The 14,124-nt window shown below is 45.3% G+C and overlaps 1 protein-coding gene and 1 long non-coding RNA gene across 2 annotated transcripts; one reads left to right on the top strand and one right to left on the bottom strand.

Moving 5' to 3' along the window:
* Positions 1–6,299: 6,299 nt before the first annotated feature.
* LOC106574486 (uncharacterized) lies at positions 6,300–9,894 on the bottom strand. The gene is made up of 5 exons (XM_082962416.1): positions 9,861–9,894; positions 9,501–9,641; positions 8,149–8,846; positions 7,620–7,779; positions 6,300–6,616 (listed from the first exon to the last, which is right to left on the bottom strand). The coding sequence occupies exons 1-5, from the start codon at positions 9,892–9,894 to the stop codon at positions 6,300–6,302; spliced, it is 1,350 nt and encodes a 449-aa protein (XP_082818542.1).
* An 861-nt stretch (positions 9,895–10,755) lies between these two features.
* On the top strand, positions 10,756–14,124 carry LOC123727872 (uncharacterized). The gene is made up of 3 exons (XR_006759819.2): positions 10,756–11,231; positions 11,675–11,741; positions 14,018–14,124. It is a non-coding gene; the product is annotated as an uncharacterized LOC123727872 (long non-coding RNA).

Below are 14,124 nucleotides of genomic sequence, written 5' to 3' on the forward strand. Positions count from 1 at the left end.
ACTACCCAGGCGCTCTCTTTTAATGACTTCTGTAACCATAATAGCCTTGGTTTCATGCATGTTAACATTAGAAGCCTCCTCCCCAAGTTTGTTTTATTCACTGCTTCAGCACACTCTGGCAACCCGGATGTCCTAGCCGTGTCTGAATCCTGAATCATGAAGACCACCAAAAACTCTGAAATCTCCATCCCTAACTACAACATTTTCCGACAAGATAGAACTGCCAAAGGAGGCGGTGTTGCAATCTACTGCAGAGATAGCCTGCAGAGTTCTGTATTACTATCCAGGTCTGGACCCAAACAATTTGAACTTCTACTTTTAAAAATCCACCTCTCTAAAAACAAGTCTCTCACCGTTGCCGCCTGCTATAGACCACCCTCTGCCCCCAGCTGTGCTCTGGACACCATATGTGAACTGATTGCCCCCCATCTACCTTCAGAGCTCGTGCTGCTAGGTGACCTAAACTGGGACATGCTTAACCTCTTACATCTAGACGTTCCGCTAGCGGAACACCTGCTCCAATATCCAATGATAGACATGGCGCGAATTACAAATTCCTCAAAAAACCCAAAACTTCCATTTTTCAAACATATGACTATTTTACACCATTTTAAAGACAAGACTCTCCTTTATCTAACCACACTGTCCGATTTCAAAAAGGCTTTACAGCGAAAGCAAAACATTAGATTATGTCAGCAGAGTACCCAGCCAGAAATAATCAGACACCCATTTTTCAAGCTAGCATATAATGTCACATAAACCAAAACCACAGCTAAATGCAGCACTAACCTTTGATGATCTTCATCAGATGACAACCCTAGGACATTGTTATACAATACATGCATGTTTTGTTCAATCAAGTTCATATTTATATCCAAAAAACAGTTTTTTACATTAGCATGTGACGTTCAGAACTAGCATACCCCCCGCAAACTTCCGGTGAATTTACTAAATTACTCATGATAAACGTTAACCTGTTAGGGCTAGGGGGCAGTATTGACACGGCTGGATAAAAAACGTACCCGATTTAATCTGGTTACTACTCCTGCCCAGTAACTAGAATATGCATATACTTATTGGCTTTGGATAGAAAACACCCTAATGTTTCTAAAACTGTTTGAATGGTGTCTGTGAGTATAACAGAACTCATATGGCAGGCAAAAACCTGAGAAGATTTCATGCAGGAAGTGGCCTGTCTGACAAGGTGTCGTTCTTCTTGCCTCTGTTTATTGAAGACTGAGGATCTCTGCTATAACGTGACACTTCCTACGGCTCCCATAGGCTCTCAGAAGGCGGCAAAAAGCTGAATTGTGGCTTTGCAGGCTCTGGCTGAAAAAAAGTAGCGCGTTTGGGTAGTGGCTGGTTACAGTACTGTGAGACTCAGGCGCGTGCCCGCGTCGACCGAATGCTTTGTTTTCTTTCCTCTGTTTACCTAAATGCAGATTCCCGGTCGGAATATTATCGCTTTTTTACGAGAAAAATGGCATAAAAATTTATTTTAAACAGCGGTTGACATGCTTCGAAGTACGGTAATGGAATATTTAGAATTTTTTTGTCACGAATTGCGCCATGCTCGTGACCCTTATTTACACTTCGGATAGTGTCTTGAACGCACGAACAAAACGCCACTATTTGGATATAACGATGGATTATTTGGACCAAACCAACATTTGTTATTGAAGTAGCAGTCCTGGGAGTGCATTCTGACGAAGAACATCAAAGGTAATCAAACTTTTGTAATAGTAAATCTGACTTTGGTCAGGGCTAAACTTGGTGGGTGTCTAAATAGCTAGCCGTGATGGCTGGGCTATCTACTGAGAATATTGCAAAATGTGCTTTCACCGAAAAGCTATTTTAAAATCGGACACCTCGATTGCACAAAGGAGTTCTGTATCTATAATTCTTAAAATAATTGTTATGTTTTTTGTGAACGTTTATCGTGAGTAATTTACTAAATTCACCGGAGGTTTGCGGGGGGTATACTAGTTCTGAACGTCACATGCTAATGTAAAAAGCTGGTTTTTGATATAAATATGAACTTGATTGAACAAAACATGCATGTATTGTATAACATAATGTCCTAGGTGTGTCATCTGATGAAGATCATCAAAGGTTAGTGCTGCATTTAGCTGTCTTCTGGGTTTTTGTGACATTATATGCTAGCTTGAAAAATGGGTGTCTGATTATTTCTGGCTGGGTACTCTGCTGACATAATCTAATGTTTTGCTTTCGTTGTAAAGCCTTTTTGAAATCGGACAGTGTGGTTAGATTAATGAGAGTCTTGTCTTTAAAATGGTGTAAAATAGTCATATGTTTGAGAAATTGAAGTAAAAGCATTTCTAAGGTATTTGAAAATCGCGCCACAGGATTACACTGGCTGTTGCGTAGGTGGGACGATTTCGTCCCGCCTAGCCCAGAGAGGTTAACAAAATACAGAACAATTATTTGAAGAATTATAGATACAGAACTCCTTTGTGCAATCGAGGTGTCCGATTTTAAAATAGCTTTTCGGTGAAAGCACATTTTGCAATATTCTGAGTAGATAGCCCAGCCATCACGGCTAGCTATTTTGACACCCACCAAGTTTAGCCCTGACCAAACTCCGTTTTACTATTAGAAAAGTTTGATTACCTTTGGTGTTCTTCGTCAGAATGCACTCCCAGGACTGCTACTTCAATAACAAATGTTGGTTTGGTTCAAAATAATCCATAGTTATATCCAAATAGCGGCGTTTTGTTCGTGCGTTCAAGACACTATCCAAGGGTGACGAAGGGTTACGCGCCCGACGCGTTTCGTGACAAAAAAAAATCTAAATATTCCATTACCGTACTTCGAAGCATGTCAACCGCTGTTTAAAATCAATTTTTATGCCATTTTTCTCGTAAAAAAGCAATAATATTCCGACCGGGAAAGCGTGTTTACGTACAAAGAGAGAGAAAATAAAAGCATGGGATCCCCTCGTGCACGAGCCTCAGTCTCATAGTACTCTGACCGGCCACTATCCAAACGCGCTAATGTTTTTCAGCCAGGGCCTGCAAAGCCACGATTCAGCTTTTTGCCGCCTTCTGAGAGCCCATGGGAGCCGTAGGAAGTGTCACGTAACAGCAGAGATCCCCTGTATTGGATAGAGATAATCAAGAAGGCCAAGAAATGGTCAGACAGGGTACTTCCTGTACAGAATCTTCTCAGGTTTTGGCCTGCCAAATGAGTTCTGTTATACTCACAGACACCATTCAAACAGTTTTAGAAACTTTGGAGTGTTTTCTATCCAAAGCTAATAATTATATGCATATTCTCGTTTCTGGGCAGGAGTAATAATCAGATTAAATCGGGTACGTTTTTTATCCGGCCGTGAAAATACTGCCCCCTAGTCATAACAGGTTAACACCCCAGCCACCCTACAATCTAAGCTTGATGCCCTCAATCTCACACAAATTATGAATGAACCTACCAGGTACCACCCCAAAGCCGTAAACACGGGCACCCTCATAGATATCATCCTAACCAACTTGCCCTCTAAATACACCTCTGCTGTTTTCAACCAAGATCTCAGCGATCACTGCCTCATTGCCTGCATCCGTAATGGGTCAGCAGTCAAATGACCTCCACTCATCACTGTCAAACGCTCCCTGAAACACTTCAGCGAGCAGGCCTCTCTAATCGATCTGGCCCGGGTATCCTGGAAGGATATTGACCTCATCCCTTAAATAGAGGATGCCTGGTTATTTTTTTTAAATGCCTTCCTCACCATCTTAAATAAGCATGCCCCATTCAAGAAATTTAGAACCAGGAACAGATATAGCCCTTGGTTCTCTCCAGACCTGACTGCCCTTAACCAACACAAAAACATCCTGTGGCGTTCTGCATTAGCATCGAACAGCCCCCGTGATATGCAACTTTTCAGGGAAGTTAGAAACCAATATACACAGGCAGTTAGAAAAGCAAAGGCTAACTAATTCAATCGGAAATCTACTTCCTGCAACACAAACTCAAAAAAGTTCTAGGACACTGTAAAGTCCTTGGAGAATAAGAGCACCTCCTCCCAGCTGACCACTGCACTGAGGATAGGAAACTCTGTCACCAACGATAAATCCACTATAATTGAGAATTTCAATAAGCATTTTTCTATGGCTGGCCATGCTTTCCACCTGGCTACCCCTACCCCGGTCAACAGCACTGCACCCCCCACAGCACCTCGCCCAAGCCTTCCCCATTTCTCCTTCTCCCAAATCCAGTCAGCTGATGTTCTGAAAGAGCTGCAAAATCTGAAACCATTCTTTCTAAAATTATCTGCCGAAATTGTTGCAACCCCTATTACTAGCCTGTTCAACCTCTCTTTCGTGTCGTCTGAGATTCCCAAAGATTGGAAAGCAGCTGCGGTCATCCCCCTCTTCAAAGGGGGGGACACTCTTGACCCAAACTGCTACAGACCTATATCTATCCTACCCTGCCTTTGTAAAGTCTTCGAAAGCCAAGTCAACAAACAGATTACCGACCATTTCGAATCCCACCGCACCTTCTCCTCTATGCAATCTGGTTTCAGAGCTGGTCATGGGTGCACCTCAGCCACGCTCAAGGTCCTAAACGATATCTTAACCGCCATCAATAAGAAACAATACTGTGCAGCCGTATTCATTGACCTGGCCAAGGCTTTCGACACTGTCAATCACCACATCCTCATCAGCAGACTCAATAGCCTTGGTTTCTCAAATGACTGCCTCGCCTGGTTCATCAACTACTTCTCTGATAGAGATCAGTGTGTCAAATCGGAGGGCCTGTTGTCCGGACCTCTGGCAGTCTCTATGGAGGTGCCACAGGGTTCTATTCTTGGGCCGACTCTTTTCTCTGTATACATCAATGATGTCGCTCTTGCTGCTGGTGATTATCTGATCCACCTCTACGCAGACGACACCATTCTGTATACTTCTGGCCCTTCTTTGGACACTGTGTTAACTAACCTCCAGATGAGATTCAATGCCATACAACTCTCCTTCCGTGGCGTCCAACTGCTCTTAAATACAAGTAAAACTAAATGCATGCTCTTCAACCGATCGCTGCCTGCACCTGCCCGCCTGTCCAGCATCACTACTCTGGACGGTTCTGACTTAGAATATGTGGACAACTACAAATACCTAGGTGTCTGGTTAGACTGTAAACTCTCCTTCCAGACTCACATCAAACATCTCCAATCCAAAGTTAAATCTAGAATTGGCTTCCTATTTCGCAACAAAGCATCTTTCACTCATGCTGCCAAACATACCCTCGTAAAACTGACCATCCTACCGTTCCTCGACTTCGGCGACGTAATTTACAAAATAGCCTCCAATACCCTACTCAACAAGCTGGATGCAGTCTATCACAGTGCCATCCGTTTTGTCACCAAAGCCCCATATACTACCCACCACTGCGACCTGTACGCTCTCGTTGGCTGGCTCTTGCTTCATACTCGTCGCCAAACCCACTGGCTCCAGGTCATCTACAAGACCCTGCTAGGTAAAGTTCCCCCTTATCTCAGCTCACTGGTCACCATAGCAGCACCCACCTGTAGCATGCACTCCAGCAGGTATATCGCTCTGGTCACCCCCAAAGCCAATTCCTGCTTCGGCCGCCTCTCCTTCCAGTTCTCGGCTGCTAATGACTGGAACGAACTACAAAAATCTCTAAAACTGGAAACACTTATCTCCCTCACTAGCTTTAAGCACCAGCTGTCAGAGCAGCTCACAGATTACTGCACCTGTACATAGCCCATCTATAATTTAGCCCAAACAACTACCTCTTCCCCTACTGTATTTATTTATTTTGCTCCTTTGCACCCCATTATTTATATTTCTACTTTGCACTTTCTTCCACTGCAAATCTACCATTCCAGTGTTTTACTTGTTATATTGTATTTACTTCGCCACCATGGCCTTTTTTGCCTTTACCTCTCTTATCTCACCTCATTTGCTCACTTTGTATATAGACTTATTTTTCTACTATATTATTGACTGTAGGTTTGTTTTACTTCATGTGTAACTCTGTGTTGTTGTATGTGTCAAACTGCTTTGCTTTATCTTGGCCAGGTCGCAATTGTAAATGAGAACTTGTTCTCAACTTGCCTACCTGGTTAAATAAAGGTGAAATAAATAAAAATAAAATAGAGAGAGGGATAAAAGGCTGGAGAAAAGACACCTCATCCAGTTAGAGTGAGTGTCTCTCTTGGCATCAATGTACTCGTCACTGCATGCTTTTGTAGATCTGAGGACCAATTGCGTCTCAGCAGTTATTTCACTCAGCCAATCAGAACTTGGTGTTACGCTTTAATCAGACAGATAGTCAGAGACAGACACACCCACTCCTCTCACCACCCAGGAGTATCCACTCTCCCCGGCCAGCTCCTTGTCTGTGAGTTCTCCTTCATACGGTCCGTAGTGCGTCCCTTGGGGCACGGTGTGTCCGTGGTTGAAGACCACCAGCCCAGCTCCTGGGATGGCTGATGTCCTGACCTCCAGGCTGGGCGACAGGGTGAGTCTGGCCCTGTCTGGGGCCCCCAGGGGGGCAGGGGTGTCTGGGATGAAGTGGGCGGGACCGTGGAGCTCACATTCCTCGATGAAGAAAGACTTGCACTCCTCACAGACTGATAGAGATGAGAAACAGCAGATTCTCTACACAATATACAAACGCACCATTAGTTACAGGATTGTATCATGTATATGGGTCCTGAGATCCTCAAAAGGTTCTACAGCTGCAACATCGAGAGCATCCTGACTGGTTGCATCACTGCCTGGTACGGCAATTGCTCGGCCTCTGACCGCAAGGCACTACAGAGGGTAGTACCTATGGCACTACAGAGGGTAGTACCTACACCAGGCGGTGTCAGAGGAAGGCCCTAACAATTGTCAAAGACCCCAGCCACCCCAGTCATAGACTGTTCTCTCTACTACCGCATGGCAAGCGGTACCGGAGTGCCAAGTCTAGGACAAAAAGGCTTCTCAACAGTTTTTACCCCCAAGCCATAAGACTCCTGAACAGGTAATCAAATGGCTACCCGGACTATTTGCATTGTGTGCCCCCCCCCCAACCCTTCTTTTTACGCTGCTGCTACTCTCTGTTTATCATATATGCAAAGTCACTTTAACTATACATTCATGTACATACTACCTCAATTGGGCCGACCTACCAGTGCTCTCGCACATTGGCTAACCGGGCTATCTGCATTGTGTCCCACCACCCGCCAACCCCTTTTACGCTACTGCTACTCTCTGTTCATCATATATGCATAGTCACTTTAACCATATCTACATACTACCTCAATCAGCCTGACTAACCAGTGTCTGTATGTAGCCTCGCTACTTCTATAGCCTCGCTACTGTATATTGCCTGTTTTTTATTGTTGTTTTATTTCTTTACCTACCTATTGTTCACCTAATACCTTTTTTGCACTATTGGTTAGAGCCTGTAAGTAAGCATTTCACTGTAAGTTCTACACCTGTTGTATTCAGCGCACGTGACAAATACACTTTGATTTGATTTGATATGCTAGCCAGTAGATAAAACAAGACATTAGGGGCAATTTAACCAAATATCACAAAATTACTGCATCTATAAAGACCTTAAAAACAGGTTTATGAAGGTTTCACGTAGAGATACACTGTATTCTTCGTCTCTCAGCTCCTCTTCCTCAGTATAGCTGACTCTGGCTCTGCTGCGAAGGTTCACACCTCGAGTGTATCTCTTCACCTCTGACATCTGCTGTCTTAGCCACGCCCTCTTCATCTGCTCTGACACACACACTTGGTCCTATGAGGAGAGGAAATGGTTCCACAGAGTAGCAACAGTGGTGTGGCTCACACCTGAGTAGAGTTGTTGTTACTCAGAGACATGTATTATTACTGATCACTAAATACTTGCGAGGATATCTTCATGGAATTAGTCAACATGAATAAAATATCCTCTCTCCTTCGCTCTCTCCCTCCTCACTCACCCTGTGAGAGCTGCTGGGTGTGCTCTCTCCTTCACTCCCGCTTTCCTCCTCTTCCCCCACTGTTCCCCCATCTCTCCTTTGTTCTCCTCCTCTCCCCCACTGTTCCCCTCCATCTCTCCTTTGTTCTCCTCCTCTTCCCCCACTGTTCCCCTCCATCTCTCCTTTGTTCTCCTCCTCTCCCCCACTGTTCCCCTCCATCTCTCCTTTGTTCTCCTCCTCTTCCCCCACTGTTCCCCTCCATCTCTCCTTTGTTCTCCTCCTCTCCCCCACTGTTCCCCTCCATCTCTCCTTCGCTCTCCTCCTCTACCCCACTCTGATTCTATCTCTCCTTCGCTCTCTCTCTCTTTTTCTCCATCTCTCTCATCGTTCAGCGGCTCCTGTTTCTCCTCTTCTCCCTCTCTTTCCTTCTCTTTCTTTGTCTTCCGCTCCGTCTCGTCCCTACTCTCTCTCTCCTCTCCTTCTCTCTCTCCAGTCAGCTCATCCAGGTGAGGTTGTCCTGAAGGTTCTCTTCCCATTTTGTGACTGTCCCAGTCAGTCCACATCCAGGTGAAAATACGTGTCACCACTGGTCCTCTGCTCAGCTGTGGTCTGGCTGGGGTCAAGGGGTCAGACCTTGTGGTTTCCTGTGTAGCAGTGGGCGTGGCTGAGGCTGGGGTCACCTCTGAGCTAGTCGAGGTTTTAGGTGTGGCTGTGGTGTCAGAACGTTTGGTTCTGATTGGGGATGAGGTTAAGGTCTGTGTCTCAGTAGGGGTTAAGGTCTCTGTGTTGAGGGTTTTGGTTGAGGCTGAGGTAGCAGGTGAGAAATAGGACCCTGTAGTCACTGATGTTTTAGTTGTTCTGGACTGAGGGGGTTTAGAAGAGGTTTCTGTTGAGGTGTTCTGGACTGAGGGGGTTTAGAAGAGGTTTCTGTTGAAGGTGTTCTGGACTGAGGGGGTTTAGAAGTGGAGGCTGTAGAATGTGTTCTGGACTGAGGGGGTTTAGAAGTGGAGGCTGTAGGTGTTCTGGACTGAGGGGGTTTAGAAGTGGAGGCTGTAGAATGTGTTCTGGACTGAGGGGGGTTTAGAAGTGGAGGCTGTAGAAGGTGTTCTGGACTGAGGGAGTTTAGATGTGGAAGCTGTAGAAGGTGTTCTGGACTGAGGGAGTTTAGATGTGGAGGCTGTAGAAGGTGTTCTGGACTGAGGGGGTTTAGAAGTGGAGGCTGTAGAAGGTGTTCTGGACTGAGGGGGTTTAGAAGTGGAGGCTGTAGAAGGTCTTCTGGACTGAGGGAGTTTAGATGTGGAGGCTGTAGAAGGTGTTCTGGACTGAGGGGGTTTAGAAGTGGAGGCTGTAGAAGGTGTTCTGGACTGAGGGGGTTTAGAAGTGGAGGCTGTAGAAGGTGTTCTGGACTGAGGGGGTTTAGAAGTGGAGGCTGTAGAATGTGTTCTGGACTGAGGGGGTTTAGAAGTGGAGGCTGTAGAATGTGTTCTGGACTGAGGGGGTTTAGAAGTGGTTTCTGTAGGTGTTCTGGAATTCTTCGCCCTTCTCCTTTGAGTTTTACCCTGGTGTTGTCTCTCCAGGTGAGGGGTCCATTCTTCCTCTTCCTCCACTGTGTCACTAGGTCCTTGTGGGGGCGGTCTGCGCTCTCTCTCCCTCCCCTCCCGGCCACGCCTCATAAACACAGGGACCAGCGGCTGCAGACCTGGGGTGTATTCAGAGAGGTAGCACAATCCGAACTTTCCACACAGAAATATAATGAATAGAGAGGTCACGATTCCCTGATCAACCTGACAGACAATTGTATCTGTTCTACACAACACATTTCTATCTGAGGCTAATGTCCTGAAACAGGCCCCTGAGGAACAACAGAGAGCATTATCCTTCATCACAATAGTCATGGCCTCATAGGGATATATAGTACCTATAGCCAGCATGGCTAAGTGGTTCCTCTTCATGTTTCTGTAGCGCTTTTTCTCCCATTCCGCCAAACTGGCCTATTTGCTCTGGGAAAAATACACCTTCATCTCCTCACAGTCATCCTAAGAGTTAGCACAAGACAGGTGTGCACACAGACACATAATAGCATCGGCCTAATTAACTTAATAAGCACCAAGACATCTGAAAACAAATTGACGTTGGTGCTATATGCTAAAGTTAGGCCTACTGTTGTCCATTTTGAACCTCACGTCGTCGCTAGAACTCATCTCTCCACTGGTGTAGCACGTGTTCGCCTTTCCGTCCTCCGCTGCCTAATAAAGTCAAAACAAATGCAAGTTGAAGCTGCAATTTTACCCTTTGCACTGAATTCCTAAAATCATGGAAAACACAAAGCATACATAGGCCTACTACTGTTGGTCTACCTCCCCAGCCCAAGCAAGCATTTTGGATGTGTTTCTCCCCAACGTCCTGAGGAATACAGCCCACATTTCTGTGGATACGCCCTCGGACTAGAGACCTCGTGCACGCAGTTAGACATTTCGAATTGAAAGTTATCGTTGACTGTCTTTCTAACACTGTAATAAAATACCTTACTAGCCTAATATGTTTGGGTCGTGGGTGCCAAGGGATGGTAGTCCAACAGAAGTTTTCTTAATATTTACTTTTCAGGTCAGTGACGTAAGCCTAGATTATGATTTAACGTTTTCATAACGGGCTCTAACCCCCATCCTCTTGGTGTAGGATAGATGTGGTTGTCCAAGGAAGCTGATCTGAGGCCAGTTTGAAGTTAGAATGAGCGGTTTAAAGTTAAAATGAGAGGTTTGGTAATCTGATCCTACATCAGCAGAATCCACCCAGGGCGCCGTTACATACCCAAAACATATCGCATATCGCAGGCTGTTGCGTTTTCTCGGAGGGAGTAGCATTACGCGTAACAGTAGCCATTCTCCCCAACCCCCCAGTCTCAGGGGTGTGATGGATAAAGCCTCGCCGACCACAGACAATCTCTGCCCGTATCGATGTCTCTGTGTCCCTACGGACACCATCTGGGACATGCCATGAGATGTCAGCTGGGTTATTTCTCACGCCGTCTCAATACAGGTGAAAGTGTGGAAACAAGGGATAATGAAAAAGTAGGATAACACGAGAGTTCGGTTATAGAGCGGATTGACTGCAAGCTGCTGGAGCGAACAGGGCAAAGGATTTGTGCTATCGAAGTAAAGCATCGGGCAACGGTGTAATACAGTAGGCTAGTTAGTGCACCATTGACCATAACACCATCACACCGAAAGTGTTTTAGGGAATATCCCAATCACAGGTTTGTGAAATACCAGGATACGGGTTTATCTGACAGGTACGTTTTTTAAATATATATATATATATAATAATTGGTCCTGTGTTTCCCGCGGTGTGTGATTACATTAACTATCACTATTACTAGTTATTAACGCCTTTCCTATAATGTCACTGTAGCTGCTGTTATGTTTAAGAATACCCTGGCATCACTGACCCAGCTGTCTCAGTTATGTCCTTAGATGAGTACCAGAAGTGCTATCACTTTAAAAGTAGTGTAGCTCTAGATCCAGGGAACTATTACATCTACATAACGGCATTGTTTGTGGGGTACGATTCATGTGATAGGAAGGGAAGAACGCACAGAAACACTGTTTGGAACGCGTCCTTAATTCAAAGGCAAAGTTGCAAGACTGTTGAAGACCAGTAGTGTTCCAGTATGTCTGTGCTCATGTCTCAACATTGACCTGTGCTGTGCTGATGATGTCATGTCTCTCTTCCCAGGGGACTGTGAGGTGCCGGTCCACTCCTGACCTACAGGATGCCATCCTCCTGGTGCTGATCTACACAGGTGGGATCTGTGTGTGTGTGTGTGTGTGTGTGTGTGTGTGTGTGTGTGTGTGTGTGTGTGTGTGTGTGTGTGTCCGTGTCCGTGTGTGTAATGTTGAAAACAGTTCAAAAGCAGTGTACATACTTCCAGTGACTTTCAGGTCCAGGTTGCAAAAAAAAGGCATGAATAGATACCCAGTGTTGAATATATACCCAGTGTTGAATAGATACCCAGTGTTGAATAGATACCCAGTGTTGAATAGATACCCAGTGTTGAATAGATACCCAGTGTTGAATAGATACCCAGTGTTGAATAGATACCCAGTGTTGAATAGATACCCAGTGTTGAATAGATACCCAGTGTTGAATAGATACCCAGTGTTGAACAGATACCCAGTGTTGAATAGATCGACTTCTGTTTAGTGCAACTTTTCAACCCAAAGATCTCCGTCAGGTAGACAACATAAACAGTAGAACACCATGACTCTGCAGCGGATGTTTTTGGATTATGACAAGGTAAGATGTACTGAGATAGTTCAGGTATTTCTCAGTTGTATTCGTATCACTAAATTGTTGCATATAGCACCTTTAACTCAATAAAGTATAAACTCCAAACACTGGGACATATAGTTACAGTCTATTGGCAGCCATAGAAGACCCCTGTGTCACTGAATTCCCTGTAGACTTTTCTCTCTCCTCTGCCTCTTCCTCTTCTGCCATTGTTCATTTCTGCAAGTGGTGCAGCTGTCCTAGACACACACACATACTGACACACACGCTCACACAGAGATTAGGAATGAGTGTGTATCTCTATTTACACGAGAGAAGAGTGCTTTCAGAAGTGGAGAGAAGAGAGTGAGAGAGGAGAGAGTGAGAGTCTCGCCTTGACTACCTGGCTAAATTGTCCCCTGATGGAAAAATATTGTTGCAGGAATGATTTTTGAATAATTGAACGCCCAGGGCTTTAAAATTGCAGGCTTTCCGAGATTTATTCCTGTGAAAAGTTAGAAGCCACAGACACACACACACACACACACACACACACACACACACACACACACACACACACACTCACACCACAACGAAATATTAATATAATTATATTTAAAAGAAGATATATCGAGGATCTACTACGATATTGCAAGTCTCCTCTTTTCTCCTCTCCTCTTTTCTCTTCTCCTCTCTTCTCCTCTCTTCTCTTCTCTTCTTCTCTTTTCTCTTCTCCTCTCTTCTCTTCTCCTCTCTTCTCTTCTCTTCTCCTCTTTTCTCTTCTCCTCTCTTCTCTTCTCTCTTCTCATATCCTCTCATATCCTCTCCTCTCCTCTTTTCTCCTCTCCTCTTTTCTCCTCTCCTCTTTTCTCTTCTCCTCTTTTCTCTTCTCTCCTCTCCTCTCCTCTCCTCTCCTCTCCTCTCCTCTCCTCTCCTCTCCTCTCCTCTCCTCTCCTCTCCTCTCCTGAATTCCCTGTAGACTATTTTACGTAGGTAATATAGTGATCCTGTTTTTCTCCTCTCCTCCATTTTCTCTCTTTCCTCCTGGTTATTAGTTAATGGAATTTTTTGCAGATCCTTCCTGGGACCACAGGTTCCTTTAAGGTCATACAGTACAGGGGTGTGTGTGTGTGTGTGTGTGTGTGTGTGTGTGTGTGTGTGTGTGTGTGTGTGTGTGTGTGTGTGTGTGTGTGTGTGTGTGTGTGTTCACAGTCAAATCCCACAGCACTTTCTGACACAGTGTGTGCTGTGATGGTCAGAAAAGATAGAGGGGTGAATCTTCAACCCTATATTTTACTCTGGGCTTAACTCTCTCCCTCTTCCTTTCCTCCCTCTGTCTCTCTTGCCATTGTAATCAGCCCCTGTTGTGTGATGAACTGCTTGGACATGGTCCACAGAGAGAGAAGGAGGTGAGGAGAAGAGAGGGAGTAGAGAGAGGTAGGAGGTTGGGAGAAGGAGAGAGAGATGGGAAGAGAGAAAGGCAGAGAGAGAAAGAGAGATGGAGATTTCACATTGCTTTTAACGGCATTAACCTGCCCATGCTGTATATAATTTAGAGCAATGGTGACATAGAGGAGGAGCTGTCTGATGGACACAGATTCACGCACGCACACAGATTTGTAGAATGCCCCTTCCCTCTCCGTCTCTCTCTCTGTTTCTCTCTCTCTCTCTCTGACTCTCTGTCTCTGTCTCTGTCTCTGTCTCTCTCTCTGTCTCTCTGTCTCTCTCGCTCGCCTGCTGATAGGAGACTGATGTAGATATAATGGATGAAGAGATCCATGTTTTATCTTCTAACTCATCTTTCTGCAGGAGATCCAACCAGAAGGGGTTTTGAGGCCGACACCCCCAAGACCTCGCAGGACCCCGCCCCCTTCTCTGCCTCCTCCCCCTCTCCACCTCTACCTGTCTCCTGATGT

This window comes from Salmo salar, chromosome 16 (assembly GCF_965601325.2).
Source record: "Salmo salar chromosome 16, fSalSal1, whole genome shotgun sequence".
NCBI lineage: Eukaryota > Metazoa > Chordata > Actinopteri > Salmoniformes > Salmonidae > Salmo > Salmo salar.